Source organism: Falco biarmicus, chromosome 4 (genome assembly GCF_023638135.1).
Source record: "Falco biarmicus isolate bFalBia1 chromosome 4, bFalBia1.pri, whole genome shotgun sequence".
In the NCBI taxonomy this organism is placed as follows: Eukaryota; Metazoa; Chordata; class Aves; order Falconiformes; family Falconidae; genus Falco; species Falco biarmicus.
The window spans coordinates 39,996,987-40,019,550 of record NC_079291.1 but is presented as its reverse complement, the minus strand read 5'-3'; the positions used below and the strand labels follow the sequence as shown (position 1 = coordinate 40,019,550).

General features: G+C 41.5%; 1 protein-coding gene across 1 annotated transcript in view; it reads left to right on the top strand.

Annotated features, from left to right (window-relative positions):
* CUBN (cubilin) overlaps nucleotides 1–22,564 on the top strand; it is a 155,121-nt gene that overhangs the window by 10,788 nt on the left and 121,769 nt on the right. Inside the window, exons 9-22 of the mRNA XM_056336735.1 lie at nucleotides 469–570; nucleotides 1,506–1,609; nucleotides 5,200–5,326; nucleotides 6,784–6,952; nucleotides 7,722–7,853; nucleotides 8,980–9,075; nucleotides 9,626–9,747; nucleotides 11,916–12,102; nucleotides 13,801–13,919; nucleotides 15,299–15,533; nucleotides 16,880–17,061; nucleotides 17,856–18,018; nucleotides 18,215–18,405; nucleotides 22,249–22,405. Coding sequence (XP_056192710.1) covers nucleotides 469–570; nucleotides 1,506–1,609; nucleotides 5,200–5,326; nucleotides 6,784–6,952; nucleotides 7,722–7,853; nucleotides 8,980–9,075; nucleotides 9,626–9,747; nucleotides 11,916–12,102; nucleotides 13,801–13,919; nucleotides 15,299–15,533; nucleotides 16,880–17,061; nucleotides 17,856–18,018; nucleotides 18,215–18,405; nucleotides 22,249–22,405 — 2,086 coding nt within the window. The remainder of the gene's footprint in view (nucleotides 1–468; nucleotides 571–1,505; nucleotides 1,610–5,199; nucleotides 5,327–6,783; nucleotides 6,953–7,721; nucleotides 7,854–8,979; nucleotides 9,076–9,625; nucleotides 9,748–11,915; nucleotides 12,103–13,800; nucleotides 13,920–15,298; nucleotides 15,534–16,879; nucleotides 17,062–17,855; nucleotides 18,019–18,214; nucleotides 18,406–22,248; nucleotides 22,406–22,564) is intronic.

Below are 22,564 nucleotides of genomic sequence, written 5' to 3'. Positions count from 1 at the left end.
TGAAGACTGGAGGATTCAAACTGGATTTTATATTGCACTGGAAGTAGCTGATTTTCAACAGTCACCTGCTTCTACACTGAGCTTGTCACAAGCCACAGCTACAGCTGCCAGTAAAAGCAGTTGTCAGATGAGTCACCCGTGGAATCGAGAAGACAGATAATCCTCCATCTAGACTCATAGCCTGTGGCTTATGTCTCTGTTAATATTTACTTCTTGCATGGCTTTTGCCATTCTAGTTCTTGTAGCTGGCCATTCTGTGTAAGACCAATTGTATTAGTCATTATTTTGTACAGGGATAAGCAGAATAGCTCAAAACCTATACAAATCAACCTTGCTGGGGAAAAAAAAGGGGGTGGGGGCAGGAAGGGAATCCAAGAAAGAATGGCGGGGGGAGGGGAAAAAGTTTTACTTGAGAATAAACACCAAATAAGCAGGAACCTCATCTTCTGCTCTTTTCCTGGGTTGCAGGCTCTCCAGGGGAAAGCCTGCAGTAGTAACCCCTGTGAAAACTCAGGGACCTGTGTAAACTCACTGGATGGTTTCTTTTGCCTCTGCCCCAGCAACTGGCAGGTGAGTCTTTAGCCTCCTTGAACGTGGACCATGTATTTTAACTGTGAGGATACACCTGACGCTGTAATTGTGATGAAACATAGCATTTTAAGGTTGCTCAGGGCAGAATGGGATATACTGAACAGCAAAACAGCAGTATCACAGTTACTGTTTGGTTGAAGGACAACACATTTGCTTCTCAACAATATCAATATATACCAAAAAAATGAACCCCAAACCATTGGGCCACACCCTGCACTGTTACACAGGGGTGATGGCCCACAAAGCCAGCAATGCTTGGCAGTTCCCACAGCGGAGAATTAGTCGTTGGTTTTTGCTGAGCAGTGAACTGAACTGCATGCCTTCCTGTTGATCTTATGCAAGGATAGACAGAGAATGGGGAAAGGGAAGGATATTTATTCACACTCAAACAAATAAGACACAGGGGGATGTAAGTAATCAGTCCTGTTCTGAGTTTTTTAAAACCAAAGACTTTACTGGCAAAGGCTTCAGTGGTGCTGTTACATGCACTAGAGATAGAGAAGTTGTATCTTCTTCTCAAAGGCTCTCAACTTTAAAGTTATCCGAGCAAGATTTGGATCACAATTGCTCTACTTTCAGTCTTAATAAAACAGCATCTCCTGACAGAAACTGTTTGAAAGTAAGTCTTCTGAGCCTTTTGCCAGCAAGTTGGAAAGTAGGGGGGAGGACAGTACTATGCTGTCCATATGCTTTGTACAAACATCTGAAATATTTTATCCCCCATCTGACTGATAACCAGGGTCACAAAAACACAGCTGAAAAATAGAGTTTTGTTATAATGTTTCATAAGGGAAGCTGTGTTGATAGCAGCCCATGGTTTATATATCTTTGGAAACTATATTAAACATTGGCTGCATGGTTTGCTTAATTTCTCAGTTATTTGGAAAATAAACTGGTTTTCCATTTCATCTTAGGGCCTCCTGTGTTCAGTGGATGTTAATGAATGCCAGATTTATGCTGGAACAGCGTTAGGCTGCCAGAATGGAGCCACTTGTGTGAACACACCAGGCAGCTACAGGTAACTTTTCAAAACTAGACACAAAAACCTTATGTAAAATACTCAGCAATTTTTGTACCCCATATCACACCTGCAGCACAAGTGCTAGGAGTAAGTCTGTTTAGTATCGATGCACTATCATCCCTTTCAGTCTGAGAGAATATAAAATCCTTAATACACCATACACCGAGCCCACCACAGACACAGAAGGCCCTCCGAAGCCATTGCCTGCTTTGGCATAAGAAGAGCAGCAAGAACCAGGTTTGTCATATGACCATTCTGGGGAAAAGGGCTGCCAACTGGAGACTGGTTCCAGTGACCCTACAACCCTCTGTTGTAGGTGCAGATGCTTTAATGGAAATTTGCTGCACCGTAGGATGTAGATGGCGTGTTGACATGCAGCATGCTGGTCTGTAACCAGCACTCACCAATGTGCCCATCTAGCACAGCCATGTTATCTTCCTTCCGTTATCACCCACTCCTTGAGACCAAAGGGAACAAGGAGATGAAGGAGTGAACAGCTTTGGCCCAGCAAAGGTTTTGAGTTGCTGGAAACCTCTTGAATATATGGGCACCCTTGATCATTGGCATTCCCAGCACACTGCATAACTGAGAAATGCCTTCAGCTCCTCCAGAAATAGAGGCACTGCTGATACTGTAGCAGAGCAAGCAATGCACAGTGCTGCCAGGCACGAAGGGAGGAGAAATGCTGTCTGCAGCGGGTGGCCAGGAGGCTCTCTGTGTTGTGGGCTTCCATAGACATGAGGTCCCTGGAGCATATTCTTCTCTGGCTGTGCCCAGCTCCTTAGGAAACATGCTCTTGTTTACAGGGCAAGCCATCCTGAATGTTCTGTGTCTGATTTTCCAAAATGTCAAACAATCTGGTATATAAATAACTTTCAGATATAATACAAAGCTACCCCTGTGCAATGGGAACGAGCAGGCTGGAGAGTGTGCCACAGCTTTCTGCAAAGCATTTTGTCTCCTGCTTCAGTGTGAAAACCTTGGCCCCCACAAATATTTGCTTGGTGTAACACTGGTTTATAGTGCTTTGTCAGTTCTTGGAAGAATGTCACACAAGGGAAGTTCTGCAGTGCTCCTCACGCTTCAGCATTAACACTGAGCCTGCTGAGGTGTCACTGGTACATGATGCTTCCTGCCAGCTTTCCTTTGATTTTTAAAGGATGTTTCTAGCTTGCCTGCAGCTACCCCAATACAGACTTTTGTTGAGGAAACAACACGCAAAGCAGCCTGCCTTTACTTGTTGTTTCTTAACGAGCTCAGAGATGTGATGTATAGGTGTGTGACTAAATTAAGGTTTGAGAGGACAAACCCTCTGCCATTCTCACAAGTGTTGTTATTGTGTTAGTACAGTCATGATTCCTGTAAGTTTCTTCCCCAATGTAATTCTTGCCCTGCTTGGTACTTGCTGAATCAATGCTTCCTGAAAGGAACTAAGACCTCTCTATAAGTCACCCAAATCTTAATATTACTGCTTTTGCATTACACCCTCGGTATTATTGTTTAATCCTTTCCCCTACTCCATTGTATTGTCTTCACAGTCTCCCTTCACATACCGGCTTACTTATTTCTGAGTGCTCCCCTGATGTTAAATCCATCCCCAGGTAGTGTGACCTGGCTCTTTTCAACAACTCTTAAGAACATTGCTGCTAAATTTTCTGGGACCCAGCAACCCAGGTCACCCCACTCCTGCTCTGGTGTAGTTATATACAGCAGCATGGACTGCAGATAAAGAAAAGGGTGATGTTTAACTTTCCATAGCCCTAAGAGATAACACCAGGTGAAGGGCAGTACTGGATTAGGTACTGTGAAGTGGAGCATAACGCAGTCTTCGCTCCCGATTCAGATTCTTTACCTGCATGCATCAAGCCGCAATTTGGGAAAGCACTGAAGTGTGAGGGAAAAGATGGGTATTCAGGAAATACCTTCCTGAATCAGGACTGTAAGGGGACATTGCGTCATTTGGATGAAAGGCTGTCAGAGTCCCCAAGTCTATCAGACTTTTGTGTGAGAACCAGAATAATGGGGGCCTCATCACAACGTGCCATCAGCAATGGGAGAGAAGCAGGACAGTGCCGAGCAGCAGTGCGTTGCAATTTGGCTGAAGCTCCTTGTGGTGTGACCTACTTCTTGAAACTGTTCTCTGAGCAACTTCAGATGGGAGCAGATTAATCTTTGCCAGACTAGGCAGGAGACAGTGCCATTGTCCTGCTTCGGAGCCAGTCAGATTGCCTTGCTGTGTCCTTTGGAGTTGAACATGAGGCTCTGAATGTACTTTGAACATACAAAGGCGATCTGGTTCCCTGACCTGTTGCCTCTGTGCTTGCCCAGGTTGAGCTAATGCACTGGCAGGATGGTGTTGGTCTGTGTGCTGTCTCTTACAATAATGAACTTGCTGTCTTACAGTACTGCAGACTGCAGTTAAGCATTAAGCTACTGTGATTCTTTAAGCCTGAGTTCATGTGGGTTGCTTGTCCTGGGTGCAGCATTTAGTTGCCTGCAATTGGCTTATCACACTGCTATTTCAATTGAGCATGTGATACTGACAGGGACAGTAGCGGCTTATTAATAAATTGCTCCAAGGTCCAGATCAGCTGCACTGGAATACCCTGATTCAAATTCTGCAGATAAATGCTTTTACAGAGATTTCCATTAGCCAGCTTAAAAGCAATGCAAGAAGGGTGTGTACCTGCCATATGTCTCCGTGAGGAGCAGACATGGCAGCATGTAACTTGCATCCGAAGAAGTATCTGACTGTCATTTTAATAAAAAGCTAGTGAACTTACAGGAGGCTTTCTGCAAGGTTTAGGTCCCTTTTAGTTGTATTTCACATCCTCAGATTTGGTCTATGTGGAAATAAAGGTCAGAGAAAAGGGAAATGTTACCTGATGGTTTAGAAGTTCCCTATTTCAGTTCCACCACATATGTACAGTGCTGTGACTAAGGTGTGCCCTGTAAATAGCAACATGATGCAGCTGGCAGCCTGCAATCCAGATCCCCCCAGCAGAATGCCTCACTTCAGCCCACTGCTTTGTTCTTCCCACCCCATCAGCACCAAATGCCTCCTCCTGACCACCACACTTACCTGAAAGCTGGGCTGCCGCTGAGACAGTTGCTGAGGTGTTAAGGTGTGGGGGTGAAGGTACCCCTCTCCCTGAGACAGGCCAGACATGGCATTTCTGCATATTGCTCGAGTTAGGGTTTTAGACACTTGGCATCATATGAGGGTCGTAAACTGAAACACAAAATTTAGGTGCTCTTCGACTGAAATGGAGATTTCTAGGCTCATATTCTGCTGAAGTCTCATAGTAGACATTTCTTTTTTTCTGGATTTGCGCTTATGAATCTAACAAAAGGCTGTGGATTCTCCCATAGGCTCAGTCATGGATATGCGCAAGTCCCACGTGACCGTCGAGTCTCTGCTGAACAAGAGCCTTGCCTCTGTGCATGATTATTAATAGGATTGTCAGTATAGCTGAATAGGAACACCACATAAATAAGAGTGGGGAATAACCTCTTACTATGGCAATATGGGATCTGTGACAGTTATATAAAGACATTTTGATTTTTCTGTCTGCTTTCACCATTAGCTGCTCCTGTACTCCAGAAACCTATGGGTCTCACTGTGCCTTGAAGTTTGATGACTGCCAGGGAGGATCTCAGATGCTCTGTGGGCATGGCATCTGCATAGATGCAGACAGGGATCAGCCCAACAAGGTAAGGAACAACATACAAGTCTCATTATACAGCATAGCATAAAAAAGCGACAACTAATACTGAGTACCACAGAACTGTGTAGTGCACACTGCTGCTGAAAAACAGCAATAAATGCCATTGTGTAACATAATCTAACCTCTCTGTTGTCCCAAGGACAGCAGAAAGAATTGAAAATGCCTTGTGTCTTGTTAGAATTACTTGTCACAGTATCACTACTACTACTACATCCACGGGGAGCTTAGGAATTTTCTTTGAATAAGTCAAAGTCTTACTTGAAGCATAATATTCTTACTGTTCATTATTTGTGAAGTTCTGAGTTGCTGGAATATTTCATTACCTAAATGGTTAAGGACAGACAAACATGGTGAATCTTGTTTTCCCTGGGAAAAGGCATACATGTGGAACATTACTGTCAGTGGCCTGGGAGCTGCCAGGGCTGCATAGCAGCTGGGTGGCTGCTGCTCATCTTTGGTGCCCCTCATTGTCACTTGAACTTGGTCTCTGATTCCAGGCCCAAGCTCTCCAAGTGTCTGCACTGGCTGGATGCTGGCATACACTTGAACAGTCTTCTGGAGCAAGCCAGCTCATTCTTTTTGGGAGAGAATCTGGGTACAGGTTGTTCACTCCAAAGGGACATATGGAAAATGCCAGCTGTGGCTCTTTCCACCTAGAACAGCCCTCCAAAACTACCCTGCCAAGCCTGCGCTGCTTATAACACTCCTATACACCTATGCAACGATCCAGACACACAACATATTCTTTGTGCTATACTATAAAATAATTTCTTTGCTCAATTTGTACAAGTTTTCACAACTCATCACTTGTTTTCTGCCCATTTTTTGTGGAGAAAGCTTTTCAAAAGGGTTCAGTCTTGTATTAACAGTGTGTGCTCCTGTGACAGTCAACAATAAAGCTCCCACTAGCTTTAATTGGACCAAAGCTAAATAAATGCTGAAATCTGGCCATTAGTAAAGTTTACTAGAGAGAAAATAGTTTTCCTCAAAGAAAATGTATATTTGCAATTTAATGTCACTGCTGCATGTTCCACAGATTACTGAACAGTTTGCTTAGAAGTGTACAGCCAGGCTGATTTCAGGTTGCTTACATTGATCTGTTTACCCTGGTTACGAAGCAAGTTGATGACTTTTAATTATGTTTATGTACAGATCATAATTGCTGCTCATTTTCTCTGGGAGCTTTGGGCTAAAGTACAGGTTTCTTTTATGAACATAATGAATGAGCCTATTGTTGCTGCCATGATCTAAATAGGTAAATTCAGAGGAAGAAATAGACTGAGAAAACTACTGAAGCAACTTAAAAACAGTGTGCAAACCATGTAATGCTCTGAGAGCTTTCTTGCTGTAGTTTAAAAGACGTTTTATAAAATGAACTCCTCCTGCCCTTTTCTTGACTGTTCTAACTGCCTTAAATATGTAATGCGATGTTTGCTGTGGCAGCCCAAGTACCGCTGTATCTGTGACACTGGCTGGATGTCCCCTCCTGGCAGCTCTGCCTGCAGTGCTGATATAGACGAATGCAGCCTCCCTAATCGTCCATGTTCACAGAACCCGCTTGTGCAATGCTACAACACACCAGGCTCCTACTCATGTGGTCCCTGCCCCACAGGTATCACATCCTTCCGTGCCCTCAGATGGGAGGGGGTGGCAGTAGGTAGTACTGCCTGCCTGTATGTCATGAGTGCAGGCATAGAATCTAGATGAGAGCGACTCCATGAAATGCTTTGGTCTGTGTTCTAGAGAACAAATGCCTGCAGGTTATGTATTATCTAGGTAACACAGGCAGTAATCTAATGCATGATTTACCACATCCTAAACTGAGCATCTAATTAGGTCTGATGTACCCTCATGTCCTTCGGTACATTTATGTCCATCATGTCTATAACCTTCATGTAATAGGTGTGCAATAATTTCCTATCCTTATGCTCACTGTCCTAAGGCAATATAAAAATCTAATTGTCCCCTCAAGCCATATAACCTGTGATTCCTCTTCCTGAGTTGGGTGGGTGATGTGTATAGGGGGAGTACTTGAAGTATTTAACCAGACTTACAATAAAGCTTTGCTGCAAATTGTACATGTATGCACTAGACAAGAACTGCCTCCTCTTTAGGTTAAAGTGTGTTTGGTTCTGGAATATCCAGAATACAGTTAAAATAAAACATCCTTGCACACGCATCTCCACCCTGTTGTGTTTGTAACCTATTTAGCAGACCAGTATTAATTCTCATCAGTTATGAGAGGGACAGGTCTTCTCTTGTGTTAATGAAGTGAAATTCAGAAGTCATATTTTTCTGCTTTGTGAAAAGATCTGGTCTAAGAAGAAAATGAAAAGGCCAGGGATTTTCTATTTTAAAGTCTTCCCTCTGCTTCTTTTTAGGCTGGCAAGGAAATGGCTACAGTTGCCAAGACATTGATGAATGTGAAAGTAATAATGGAGGCTGCTCAACAGCACCAATGGTTCAATGTATTAACACAATGGGATCCTTCCACTGTGGGCTCTGTCCACCAGGTAGAATGGATTTTTTTTTGTTGCTAAAACTATGGAAAGGCTTAAAAAAACAAGATTCAACACATCTGGTCCTGTTCTGTGGTAGACTTAAGAAGCTGAAGATCGGGTTTGTGTAAAGTATTACATACACAAAACAAGACTAATACAGAACGCAGAGTCCAAGTTTATTCAAACTGCTTCAGCTATTAATGAACGTTTTGCAGAGTATGTGTCTAATGATGATTCTCTGAAATGAGTTTCTCCTGTACTAGGTAGCCCTTTTCAGTGTTAGAGCCTTGATTTGATGAGGTACTTCCTTTATACCATCATTAATGGAAACAAGGATTGAGTAATTACTGTCTGTATTAATTGAAAGGATATCCTGTGTGCCATAAATCAGCTGTATTGTCTGTCTTAAAAAAGGCCTTGATAATTGCCATGCTCTGAATGCTGTCTAAGAAGGCAGTGTTTCTACTGCAGTACAGGTCAAGCAGCAGAAGTTGTGACTTACATCTTTATAATTTGTGGTTTATGATTTAAAATACTTTATGAAATGCATGCTATCAATACTAGAAGTACTAGCAGGGCAAAGTGTTTCAAATTGACCTTTAGATTTCTGCTTAAATGGCAATAGAATGCAGGTAGTGAACGGTCTCAGTTACTGAGCGCTGAAAGGCCATCACCCTGCAGGATGAGGCTACCACCTGTGGCCTCAGGCAAGTTCTGATGCAGTGCAGTGGACCTCAGCTCTGGCTGTGCAGTCATGCTGTAGTGCTTTGGTCCTGCTGAGCCTCCTGAGGGCAGCTGGATGTTGTGTTTGAGACCCAAGGGCAGCTCTGGCATGCAGCAGGAAGCCTGGAGGCGGTTGGGGCTGGCTGGGTGCAGATATATAGGGAGGGTGGGACATGGTGGCTGAGAGAACCGACCTCATATGTATTTGGCTAGCACTAATATACCTTTTTCCTGAAATCGTGGGAGGATTTAGTTGCAATCAGAATCCATCCCTGTGCCTATCTCAACTTTTTAACTGCAGAAGACTATGATTTTACACCATAAATGATTATTTTGCTCACCAGATGATTGTTTTGCTGTCGATTCTCAGAGAACATCGTTTGTTACAGGCTAACTGAGATTTACCTCTGAACAGGTTATGAGGGAGATGGACAAACGTGTACCCAGGTTGATATCTGCTCAATAAATAATGGAGGGTGCCATCCTTTGGCTACTTGTACCTCAGCTTCAGGTACGATGTGTCCTTTCTTAAGGACTGTGAGTAATACCAGTGTGAATCTCAAGGAGGGTTTGGTTAGGCTAAACCTACTTTATAGCAACATATTTAGATTGCAGCTCCTTCTCCACAGTTTTGCCTCACCCAAAGGAGTTTAGAGGCAGGTTAGCTGAAGCCAGCAGGCCTTTCCACAAATACCGACAGAAATAGATTTAGGCTCCACTAAAGAGCACATTTCATCATAAAAATGTGGAGATCTTCACCATTTCTCTTTGATGTGGTTTTCCAATTTCAGCTGCTTGTACTATTCTCCTTTCCATAAATTCACTTTGACTACTCCCACCACTTCCCTGGAGGGTGACCTTGGACTCTCAGGTACCCATAGCAAAGCAACACTAGGGATCTTTCCATTGCCAAAGTGGACACTGAGCAGTGGAGGTATCAATAGATGAAGTTAGAATTCTATAAAGGCTGTGCTTCAGAATGTCAGGGACCTTTACTGTCATTGTTATTGCCATTGTAACAAGGACCATATTACTTTCTGTATCTTGTCTCATCTCGCAAGGGCCAATACCGTTTTGTTCCTGCACATCTGGGTACACTGGAAGTGGATATGGGCCGCACGGGTGTTCTGCTCTCAGTGATACCTGTCAGCTGCAAAACCCTTGTGCCAATGGGCAGTGCCTGGTAAGTGCTGGGCTCCTTGCAGTTAATGACACTGTTAGATAGTTATAACCAGTAACAACAGGGAGACTGGTGAGACGAAGAGCTGAGTGCAGACATACTAAAGGTATTGAGGCAAGGCCAGCGGGGAGTGGGAGATGACTGGATATACCTGGGGAAAACAAAGTGAGTTTCAGGGCATGTAAGCCATTTCTTTGTGTTGAAAGTAGAGGCAGCAATCTTGGCACTGAGAACCTGAAAGGTTGTAGCTGGTACCCCAGGCTAGTGATGGGATGCTGGTGCTGGTGGTGAAGAACTGGTGAACGGCTGTCCCTGGTGGGACACAGAAGTAATTTGCCACCTTGGATCATGGAGGAATTACCCAAGATAACAAAAGCAGTACCTCTGCTGGCCTTCATACTGTAAATATCCAGTACAGTTAGTGTTCTTAGGCTGATCTTGTGAGAGCCCCCCTGGTGTCTCAGGCTGTTTATATGAGTATGGAAAGGGTGCTTCATGGGAATTGGTTGTACTCCTGCTGGGCTGAGAGCTTTGGACCTTTACTGATTGGTGGTGTGAATTTATTCTTATGCACAGTGACCATTTAGTTTTTCTACGTGGACCCTGTGAAGGCCTTTTGGCTTCCTCAGTGAGGTGTGCTGTGCTTAAGAAAGTCCACACTGCAGAACTGTGGTTTTTGATAAATCTGTTGTGGAGGATATTTACACTGATGATTTTTGAGAGATTTTCACAAATGGTACGTTTGTTGTTCCAGTAGAGTCTGATCCCATTTGTCCACATTGGTCTGGGTATATCCTTCTTTTGATGATCTTGGGCAGCATGGGGGAAATGGGACATACGATATGGACTTGGTAGTGTTAGGTTAATAGTTCTTAATCGTCTTTTCCAACCTGAATGTTTCTATGATTCTATACATTACCTTTCCCTTTTCCCATTTTCTGTGTGAAAGGACATGATCCCCTCTCCTGCACTCCACCCTATCCTTTTTCAGCATTCCTCACTCTCTCTTCTGTGGATACCTATTGTCTTTTCACTCAGATATTTAAAGGGCCCTTTGTGCCCAGGTGTAATCTATTTTTTCTGACTATTTAGAAACTATTTATCTTAGTCAGCCTATTAAAAGATATGACATCTTCCCCTAAATATATAACATAAACCCATAGGCAATCATGGCTACGAACTACTGCATAAAGATAATAACACAGTCAGATACTTCCATATTGGAACTACAGAAGCATCTAATAAAACAGAAGAACAGCAAAGCTATATTTGGCTGGCATAGTGACATGGAATGCAATGTTAGTTAAATGAATGCAGATGAGAAAACAGCTTTTCACTTCTAAAGCAGCATTCAGAGCCCTAAATACACATCGAAATTGTCTTCCCTCATACTGAAAATCTCTGTTCAGGACACCCAGGACACGAACAGAGAATGCAAAAAGAAATAGAGAATGTAGCACATGAATTGTATGTCACCAAAGATGGGATTGTTAGCATGTACCTTGGAATACCATGTTCTGCTTAACCTGTAAAAACCGTGACTATAAAATGAGTATAAAGGAAGAGGATGTGAAATTAAAACAGTTAGAGATATGGAAAGACTTGATTATGAGGAGAAGTATTAAAGGTTGAGACAAAAGAAATGGAAAAGAAATACAGAATAAGGAATAATGCAGTGAAGGCAATGAAATTGTTCCCATTTAACATCCTTCAGGGTGAAAATGGAAGTTAACAGCCCACATAACTGCAGTGCATGCAGACTTCCTAGATAACAGGCTTGAGAGAAATGATTTATAAACCACTGTTATCTTGACTTGCTATTTATAAGGTTTAGATAATATGGTTGACTTGTTTCTAGGGTGATAATTTCAAAGCCAAGCAAACAGTTTTCTGAATGACTAAATGAATACTGATTTGACTTTTAGAAAGTAATTTGAACAAGCCCTGCAAAGAAATAACTTAATAGAAAAAACAAAGAGCTAGATAATCTGATTAGCTTTATTTTGGTGTTCACCAGTGACCATCAAGGCCATTATATTTCAAAGGTTTTATTTCTTTGCTCTGATATCTCCACATAAAATAAGTGTAAATACCAGTCTTTCTGCGGACTACATTGATGCCTTTATGTGATTCATGCTTATTAAGTTTATTGCATTTGCTTATACCTGTAGGCAACGATCTCTGGATATTTTTGCCTGTGTAATGTGGGCTGGACAGGCCCTAATTGTACGGAGAACATTGATGAATGCATTAGCAACCCATGCCAGAATGGGGGCAGCTGCACAGATGGGGTCAATGGCTACTCCTGTGAGTGCACCAGCGCCTGGACAGGACCACAGTGCCAGACTGCCCAGCAAGGTACGGCCAGGACCTTCTGCCCAGGAGAAATGAGCCACCAGGCCTCAGCGAGTAGATGCTTGGTGTATATGATTAGTATGTAAATAAGAACCAAGTCATGGTGGAGAAAACCCAGCCCTCTTCTCAGTGGATTACAGGTCCCAATCCAAAGTCCCTTAAAGTCAGTTATCCATGAGTTTTGTTTATAGCTGCTTTGTTTATCAGTGGGAGTGTAACAATGAAGTTGATCTGCAAGCCCACTGGCCAGACATCCTAAAATCAGATCTCTGTTCCTGAGAAAGTGGTCTGGTAAGCTGATTGGGAAAGAAGATCCAAAATAAGGAGAACAAATTTACAAGATAATATATTGATGTTTCTCTTTTCTGCATACTATTTCATTTGTTGCAAGCTGAGACATCCTGACATTTTTAGTCAAGAGGAAAAGCGAGAAAAGGTTCTCAAACAGAAACTTTTAATGAAGGTAGCATCATCCATTAAAATGGGAGACTCTGACTTTTATGGAGTGACTGTGAGGTCCTACCTTTAACATTTCTTCTTATTATCACTTTTTCTGGTTTTTGGGGATTTTTTGCTATTAATTTTCATTAAACAAGTTCAGGATAGCATTCCAGTGAGTGTCCCTGTGGCAACTATCTGTCAGATGGCTCATATTTATTGCAGGTTGCTGTGAAGAAAGCAGATTAATTTTCCACAGAATACAGAATGTAAAACTTTCATTGACCTCCTGTGAAATCTGCTCTATTTTCAGACTCTTTCCTATTTTCATTAAATATCTAACCAGTAATGTTTTATTATTAAGCATGTGGGGGGAAAAGTTATTTTTAACCATTCATAGTAGAAGGGATAGAAAATCAGTTTTTATCCAGTGAGATATTATAATGTATCAGCTTTTGTTTTAGTTCCTAATGAGGGGAAAAGTAATACATTTTATGACATGATAATTGTGAATCTGGTTGAAAAATGGTGAGATGTTTTAGATGGACACTTCAAAATCATGTTCTTTTTACCACTCCTTGAAACTAAATATTTCATTTCAGTTTGCTGGGAACTGAATATTTCTTTAGCATCCATTCAATGTTAAACTACAGCTGCTTGTTGTACACTGTAGCTATATGTGCATTATATTTTGGGTGCTTTATGTACATATTTTTCTGTAGCTGTTTGGGATTCCCCATTCACAGCTACCAGTCATTGAATGGCTCAGTGAGAGAAGAGACCACAGTATATCATGAGAGGTATTATCAGGCCCAGAAATCCGACCAAAAAGAATAAATAGGACAATAAAATATCTGACAGATAGCTTCTGTGATGCAGTACTGCTGACAATTCTGTATCATGTTAGCTTTAAAATTTTATTTCATTGTAGGTGAAAAATTTAAAGACTCAATCTAGAGGTAGCCTTCTGGACGTGTTTATGGACATTTTACTGAGATAGAATAAACATCTTTTGGTAATATCCACATATTCCAGCTGAAAAATCTTTGTTCTTTTCCCAGGAACTACTTTCCCTGCAGAGAGTAATTTTGCTCATTTTTTGTGATGTCATAGAGGAAATCCCGAAGAGTCTTATAGAAGTATCTTCCACCCTTGTTTTAGATGTTTAGGGAAAAAAAAGCTATGCAAGGAGGTTAGATGTTGGTTAAGTCTATATAGTCATAGTGCAAATCAATCTGTTTAATTTTTTATCTCTTTCTGCAGCGTGTGGAGGATATCTCTCAGGCTCCAAGGGGACTTTCAGTTACCCTAACAACCCAAACAGCCAACAGTACAACAGTGGGGTCAGCTGTGCTTGGGTTATTCAAGCTAATCCCAGCAAGGTAAAATAGAGTTCAGGTTAAAGAAACCTTTACTGGGCAGGATTCCCTCATCTCATCAGAGTCAACATGACCATTTTCATGCCACATATTTCAATATTGTGATCCCATCCTCTCATATAGTTTTCCAAAAATATTAAGTTTCAAATCTTTACAGGCCTTCAGACTCTTTAGCCTAAGAATTTGCATGGATTACATTTTCAAGGTTTTTCCTGTGCAGCTGGGAATTAAAATTTATTCAGGTACCACCAACTGGAGAAGGTGGCTGTTTTACTGTGCTTTACAATGTGATCTCTGAATAGCTGCATGAGAAAAGCTCTGCTCTGATGGGCTCCATAGTTGGTTTGTGAGCTAAGTGACCCCATAACAATTTCATTTCAGATTTCTGAGTGCCAGGAATATGGAATGCTTAATTCATATTGTCAATGGCTGTGCGTAATAACAGCATTTGAATTTTTTTAAGGATTTTTAGATATTGCACTCAAATGTATATTCTGATTCTGTCTGATTTTGATCTGCTACTAACAATTCCATTTGTGTTACAAATAACAACTAGAACATGTACTTCACACTTTAGCATGGGACTTCTTACTTGGGATCTAAATATTTGATCTATTTTTGACATTTCATGGAATGAATTCAGTAGTTTTATAAACCAGTGCTTTCCACAGCATTGTATATGTGTATGTAACACATCCTCAGCTTTAAGCCTGAGAGCCACTGCTGTCTTCAGCAGAGCTACACTAAAGCATGAGTGAGGAACCTGAACATACGTAAAGATGTGCATGTCACTAAATGTCCAGACTGGGCTTATGAGACACATTTTATGTATCTCATAATATATGAGACATATATTATCGTAATGTAAATAATATATGTAATATATGTAAATAATATCATAATATAAAGAATATATATCGTAATAGAAGATCATGTAATTTTTTAACTTCCATGACAATACTTTCAACCATAGCAAGGGTGAGCATTGTTAATTATCTGATGAGAAAACTGCCATGGGAAACCTAAAGTATTTTATGCTGTGAAATATGCATGGCTTGAAATGTATACATAGATATTTTACATGTATAACAGACACAGTCAAATGGTCTCAGTTATTAATTTATAGAAATAATGCTCTTTCCAGAAAACTTCCCTGGCCAAATTCTTTCCTATCTATTTTCTCTTTTTCCTTTTGACCCTTAAGGTTTCTGTAGTATCTTCTTCTGTCCTGGAACTTTTCAGAAAATGGCATAATGGTTCTAAAGTTCGTAGATTGTTATACTTGCATGAACACATATATCTGCTTTATGCAGAGTTATTGCATAAACTGTATCTTAGCAGATGGAATAAAAGAGATTTCTTGTTTTGTTACTTTCTGTTAGATTCTGCATATTATTTTCCCATTCTTCCAACTGGAGGCAAGTAATGAGTGTAACTCTAACTTCCTTCAAATCCACGATGGGCCTTCAGCATCAATGCACATGCTGGGAAAATATTGTGGCTCCTCACCTCCTGCAGAGCTTTTCAGTTCCCACAGTTCCCTGTACTTTTGGTTCTACTCGAACCACACTGTTACGGCTGGAGGTTTTACTGTTCAGTGGGAATCTCAGGATCCTGGTAAGTTTGATGAAATGTCAAGTAATTTAGCATCTTTGTGGCTTTGGAGCAAAATATATGGCTTATTTCGTTTGATTAGGAAACATTAGGAGCAGTAGGAAAATATTTTACTAGGGAGTGAGGCTGAAATGTAGACATATATGTCACATTAACATATTTAAACTCCAGATCTAGGCCTCTGCATGAATAAATTTTTGCTGCTGTTTTGTACCTCCTGTGAGGAATCCCCCAAAGAGCACATGTTCCTGGAGATGCTGTTCTGATCAGTTCTCTTATCTCACAGAAGGATCTAGTACTTTGAACAAGCAAGTTACCTTTTTTTGCCGCTGACAATTTACAACAGGCTAAAGAGCTCAAACCGTGCTTTCCAAACATGATAGATTGTTGGGAATTTGATTTTAAATTATCTGTGAGATTTTTGGCATGGTTTGCTGTACATTTCTGCCTGAATTCTTAGTAATGCCACTTGCATGATTCCTCCAGGAGGCCTAGCAGTGCATTTCTAGATATAAACCCCAAATCATCTTGTGCAATATTAAGCTCACTTCAATGTTCCGTGTATTGTCTGTAAACAAAATTGTGCATTGGGTTGTGTCTTGAAAGAACCACAGAGTTAAAAAAGTGTAGAAAAGTCATGATGGAAACAGTTTCTGTATTTCCAGAAATGTTTATTGGAATGCTTTTAATGTGATTTTTGGTAGTTTTTTTCTTTCAGTTGGTATTATTGGATCGATAATTACTAATTGAAAAATATGGATACTGAAAAGTGAAGAGATCTTTTTGGGAAAAAAAACAAAAGCAAAAACAAAAAAGCAAGGAGGGGGAGAGGTATAGATGTCACTGAACTAGCTATTTCTTAGGTATAACAGGCAAATTACCTGTACCATTCCCAACCATTAATGCTGACAGGTATTTTTTTTAATTATAGATATATAAAATAGCCTTCCCTGTAATTAACATTTTAAATTAAAACAGTCTTCTGCTAGGCTAAAATATGGAGAGTATTTACAAAGTACAGAAATTCAGATTAATTTTGTAAATCCAATCCAATTCAGTGCTTTTGATCATTCTCCTGAAGATACTTTATCATCATAACTGGGAAAGAATCTTTCTTTTACTGTGGAAATCAGGAAATATTTGGAGTTCTGCTTTTATAATTGAGTTGCAGAGTTAATTGTACAATTTACAGAAAGAAGTAACTTGGTGGTTTGTTTGGCTTCATCTTTGGTTTTGAATTCATTGTGGTTTCCAAAGTGTTACCTGGTTTTGATGCTACAGGAGAATTCATCTTCTGACCTGACCTGTGGTGTTGAAGACTGTGTTCTTCCATGTTTCTTTTCTGTTAGAATGTGGTGGTGAGCTGACGGGTACTTATGGCTCGATAAGCTCTCCAGGATACCCTGGTAACTATCCTGTAAACAGAGACTGTTTCTGGACCATCTCAACCAGTCCTGGCCTCCTCATCACATTTGCTTTTGGCACACTAAGCCTAGAACATCATGAAAACTGCAGTTATGACCATTTAGAGGTAAAGCGTAATTGTGGATTATGAAAGCATTTTATGGCTATGTTATTGCAAAACAAGATATTTCAAAATTTTTTGTATGTACAGAAGAGGACCGTTGAAAATTAAATCCTGGGTTGAAATGTTCATTTGTACTTACTTATTCCAGTCATCAATGGACAGTCAGGTACAGGCAGTATAACAGAAAGGGGATGAGATCCCGCTCCACTGAAGTCGGTGGGAGTCGAGCAACTAAAGAGGATGGGATTCAGGCAAAATACCTGGTGGGAAGCTTTCACTTTCTTACAAAGAAACCCCTTGTCAAATGTCAACCTCCAGAGAATTAACCAGCCTAAGGTAAACTATTACAGAAAGAGATGTAAAATTAATAGATTGTTATTATAGTACAGTCCATGACTTGACGTGTGAGCTTAGGGCTTTTTGTGAAGTGCAAGGGAATGGTTATAGGATTCACCAATATCCAGTTATAGAAATGAGAGGCTGCTTTGGCATAGCATGTTCTGCAAAATTGTGCAATACAGAGCGTGATTTCAGGAAAATAGTTCAACCAACAGTAGATCTTCTGAAACTTTCCCTTTCACAAAACCCTTGATGACTTTCCCAGGAGCACCATCACAGTGATGCTGGTGGGTATGTTTCTTGGTTCCTCTGTGTTTGGAGGAAACTTCCTATGAGCTTTCCCTCCATCCACCATATACAGTATCTCCTGGGGCCCCCAAGATAACTAAGAGTGTTGGTACTGTTCACAGTTGGCACGTATCTAATAATCCTAAACACTGATCTGACTTTCTGTTTAGATTCGAGATGGTCTTCTTCCACAAGACCCTGTCCTTGGAAGATACTGTAGCACCCGATCTCCACCCCCACTCCAAACTACTGGTCCGTATGCATGGATTCACTTTCACTCTGATGACTTAGTTACTGATAAAGGCTTCCACATTGTTTATACAACGTCTCCTGGTAAGTAGACTTCAGCATTGGTGAATTGGAAGGTCTGCAATGTTCCCAAGGTATAGCCAACAACACAAGAATGGATGTAACTGACATGTGTTAATAATACAGAAATCCTCTTTGATTTGCAGCCATTGTGCAGAGGTGGTCTAAGCGGAAACAGTTAACTTGCAAATTTATTTTTTTTATTTATTTATTTATATAGCAGATCTAAGTTGTGGAGGAAATTACATGGATAGTGAAGGGGTTATCACATCCCCTTTCTGGCCTAACCCTTATATCAGCAACCGACAATGTATCTACATTATCCGACAGCCAGAAGATGAAAGAATATACCTCAACTTCACCCATATGGAGCTGGAGAGTCACACTGGTTGTTCATCAAATTATATTGAGGTGACTTCTCTTAATCAGTTGATATGAGAGGTTGATTACATGTGTGTACAAAACCATGCTGCATAACTTCTGTCCCAAGGCCCACTGCAGAAATAGGTGTTAATCAAAGGACTAGGTGTGCCTTATTAGAGTCCAAAAGGCACAGGGGCTAAAAGAGCAGGACCATATTTGGATCGAAGCAAAGATAAGAGAACAAGAAAATCCATCTAGCTTAACACTAATTCTTAATTCACTGTACACGATTAAGGTGGATTTTGGGCCATCGGTAAGTGCATGCCAAAAGCAAGAAAAACAGAAATAATGCCATAGCCACTATGCAGCGTTTCCTGGAGTCATGGTGTTATACGGAGAATCTTGTTCTGGCACAAAAAGGAAGTACACCATATATATATAGTTATATATACATACATATGTACATATATACGTAAGTAAAGCCAGGAGTTTATTGTTAGCATAACTGAAATCTCACAAGTCGAATTCAATAATTGTTATTCAATAATAATTCTTACAGAAAAAATAATAGTACAGTTAGAATGTTTCTATATGGAAAATGTAATAATAATGCAATAGTAAGGTTGATACTAGCTTGAGGTGATTTTTGTGTTTGCTTTTACACCTAGCTCTGTCTTCATTGGTCTGCAGCTTCGTGTTACACTGCTACAGGGTGCCTTTTAAGTACACTAGATGCCATTTGTTCATTTTCTTTGTTATTCCTAAACTCGGTTTTGTCCGGGTCCAGGTCTGCATTTCTTTACCTGACCACGGGTGAGTTTTGGCATGGTGCTGCCTGGGCCGGGGGCTCCCGGGGGCCTGGGGGCTCCCTGGAGGGCAGCGCAGAGGGGGCATCTCCCTGGGGCTGGGGATGGAAGGCAGGCCTGGACGTGGGCGTGTGGGTGAGCCTGGCTCAGCAGAGCCCATGGCCGGGCCGGGCTGTGGAGAGCTGGAGGCTGGCCCTGCTGCTGTGTCTCTGGGGCAGGGACTCGCAGCCCTGGGAGGCTGACATGGGGGTCTGGGCCTGGGCAGGCTGGGGGGGGCTGGGGGAGGCAAGGCTGGGCCAGTGAGTCCTGGTGGCACCCTCAGGGCCTGGTAAGGTCTTTGTGGCTTGTGCTCCTGCTTCTGTCACCCCATCCCTGTTCTCTGTCCCGTGCCCTGACTTGCCACATCTCAAGGCGTCTGCTGTTGTACCTGGCCTGCATTTCTCCATACAGTCATAAATACCTCATCCTATGTGGCATGACTGCTGGGTACTGCTGTCTGTATAAAGCTGTGGCTGTACTGCACAGAGGTAAACAGAAGCAAAACAAACTGGGCACAGACACTCAGTTGATGAGCAAAGGTGCTGCCACAGCTGAAGCAGGTAGGAGCAAACCCTGCAGCCCCAGCGCAGAGCCCTGCCGGCCACACAGTTAAGTGGCAGCGTGGGCTTGGTTTTATGTTTAATCTCTTCTTGACCAAGTGAGGAATAGGCCCCTGTAAGCTCCGCGCAGTTAATCTGTTTTTAAAAGATGTTATTGTGCTGACATCATTCCCTTCCCTCCTCTAATTCAGAGACTTTGGTTGGAATGAAGTGTAATTAATTTCTGAAATGAGAGGGGAAGTGTGTTTAATGAAAACAGACAGCTTTTGTTTGTTTGGCCTGGTACTCCTCTTGCCTAATTGCTGGCAGAACAGCAGCTAAATTCACAGCAGCCAGAAAAACAAAACCATTTCTGTTGAACGCAGTTGGGTTTGCATTAGTTCAGCAAGGCATTTACCTCGTTGTTTGCTGAGCAGTCACAAGCCATTCAGTTTCCCTCTGCTTCTGTCCTCCTCCTCTTCCTGCCCTCTCACTCGGTGGCTCAGGCCAGAGCAGAGAAACGAGACTGACATTTTCTAACTGCGACAGTTGGTATGACTAAAGCATTGCTCTTTTATCAAGGCCTGATTTTGCACATATGCTTTCCTAAAATACTGTCGTGCTCAGTTTTGTAATGAACTTCAGCTAGGGAGATAGTTTTCGGGTGGTTAAGTTACTTTAAAAGTCACTCCGCAACAATGATTTTGTCACTTAGAAAAGGTGCAGTTTATTCCCATCCCTGGTGATACCAGGAAACCTGCAGAATTTCCACAGGGACCAGACACAGCTCACAGGCACTTGCTCAGAGAGGGTTGTTTAGTCCCTTACTAAGGAAGGAATGACCTGAGAACAGGGATCTGCAATAAAAAACTAGAGACAATAAAACTTGTTTAAGAAAGACTGTGACATGGTGCTGCACAGATAAGGTGTTAGCCAAGACAGATCCTTTTCCATGCCATCTTTCTAACCGGCAATAGGAAACATCACTCACATCGTTCAGAGAACCCATTGTTTTTATCACTACTCTTTGGGCTTTATAAACCAAAAACGTAACGAGAATCAGATCAAGAAAAATATGTAAACTTCTGGGAACTATAGTTCTGGAAACTTTCACTGCTGTCCAAAGTTTTTCTAAATATTCCGGTACAACTTCAGGTCTCAGTTGCTCCACTATAAACTCTGTCACCTTCAACTCAGGTTCCAGGGAAATTAAAAATATCTGTTACTCAGAAAGCCATCTCACCAGCTTGAGATTATGAAAGCTGCGCAAGCAGGCCAAGCTGCTGCCTAGGGCACCGATCAGGGTTCCCTGCCTTCTCTCCCAGCTGATGGAGGAGTACAGCTGAGGAGGAAAGAAGAGGTGATGAGAGGGGACCTGAAAGCTGGATGTCCCTGGCTTTGCCAATGATTTCACTGGCATGAATTTTTGGGGTCAACAGCATATAGATGCATTTTAAAAAGCAGCTCCAGCTACATGAGCTACCACCACTTTTACAGCAGAAAAGAGCTGGTTTCTTAAGGAGGATCTTTGGGAGAATAATTGCATCTTTTGCCCACGCAAACAGCGGAGGACTTGTTTTTTGGACCTCAGCTTGTTGGCTGCTCTCTTGGAATGAGATGAGCACCTCAGAGGGTATTCAGAGCTCCTTGGTTATATCAGTGCTCTGCCTCATCCCCAGACGCACCTGTTCTTACTATTTCTTACTCAGGTTGAGGGCCTGAAGTTTGGGGGTGCAAATAGGTTTCTCCCTTCTAGTCTCCTTGACAATCAGGATTCATAATCTGGGAAAACAAAAAAGATACATTTCTCCTTTGATTAGCAGATTGATTGAGGTCAGTAGAGTAGCATTGGGAAGGTAAAAGTTGGAGATGATTCCTTGATACAGCTTCGTTGTCATTATCATGCATTGGACCTTTCAGATAAAGTAATGGAGAAATACCAGTATAACTCTTTACTGCTTTGAGGACTCAGAGTTGCATCTCCTTTAGTAAGCTGTCTCTCTGCATTGATGTATGGTTATGATGGGACATGTGCTTGTTCTGAAGAAGTGCCATTAAAATATCACTAGAAGCTTCATGGCCAGAGCAAGAAAATCACAAATACCCCCTTTTTTCCCAAGCAGATTTTAGTGCTGGAAAAAAATTCATAGCTATTGCTGGTGAGCACCTTACCTGTCTCTTTCATACTAAAGGTGTCACTTTTGGAAGCATAGGCCCAAATTGTACTAAAGCTGTGGTTCATAGGGGAGATCTGTTTCATCCTAATGTCCGATGACAGTAATGTGTGTGTGTGTGTCCTCTGTGCTGATCATCTTATTTTCCTTAGAGCTCTTGTAAATCGTGTGCTCATGCCAATTACTGTGATGGCTCTTTGCCCCTTTTATAAAGAAGTAAAATAGTCCTTTTGTTGTTTAGCAGCTTTTCTGAGATTATAATTTTATCTGGATATGAGATCCCAAAACTTTTATGATCTGACATTTTTTTGTTTTTTTCTTTTTGGTGACTAGGTTCGAGATGGTGACAGTGAGATGTCTTCTCTTATTAGAAAATTCTGTCATAGTACACTCGTGCCTCCAATCACTTCTACCAGCAACAGTCTATGGATCAAGTTCAAGTCTGATGCTTCAGTGCAGAGGGCTAGCTTCAGGGCCATTTATCAAGTTGGTAAGTGGAACTGGTGACTGGCACAGTGAACTGTTTGTAATTCGAACACTTTCAGTCATTGCTGTGCTATATTATCCGTATAATGGGTTTAAGACAAACTTCAAAAGAAAGAAGACCATGACACTCTATTTATTATTACTTTTATAAACACTAAGATGA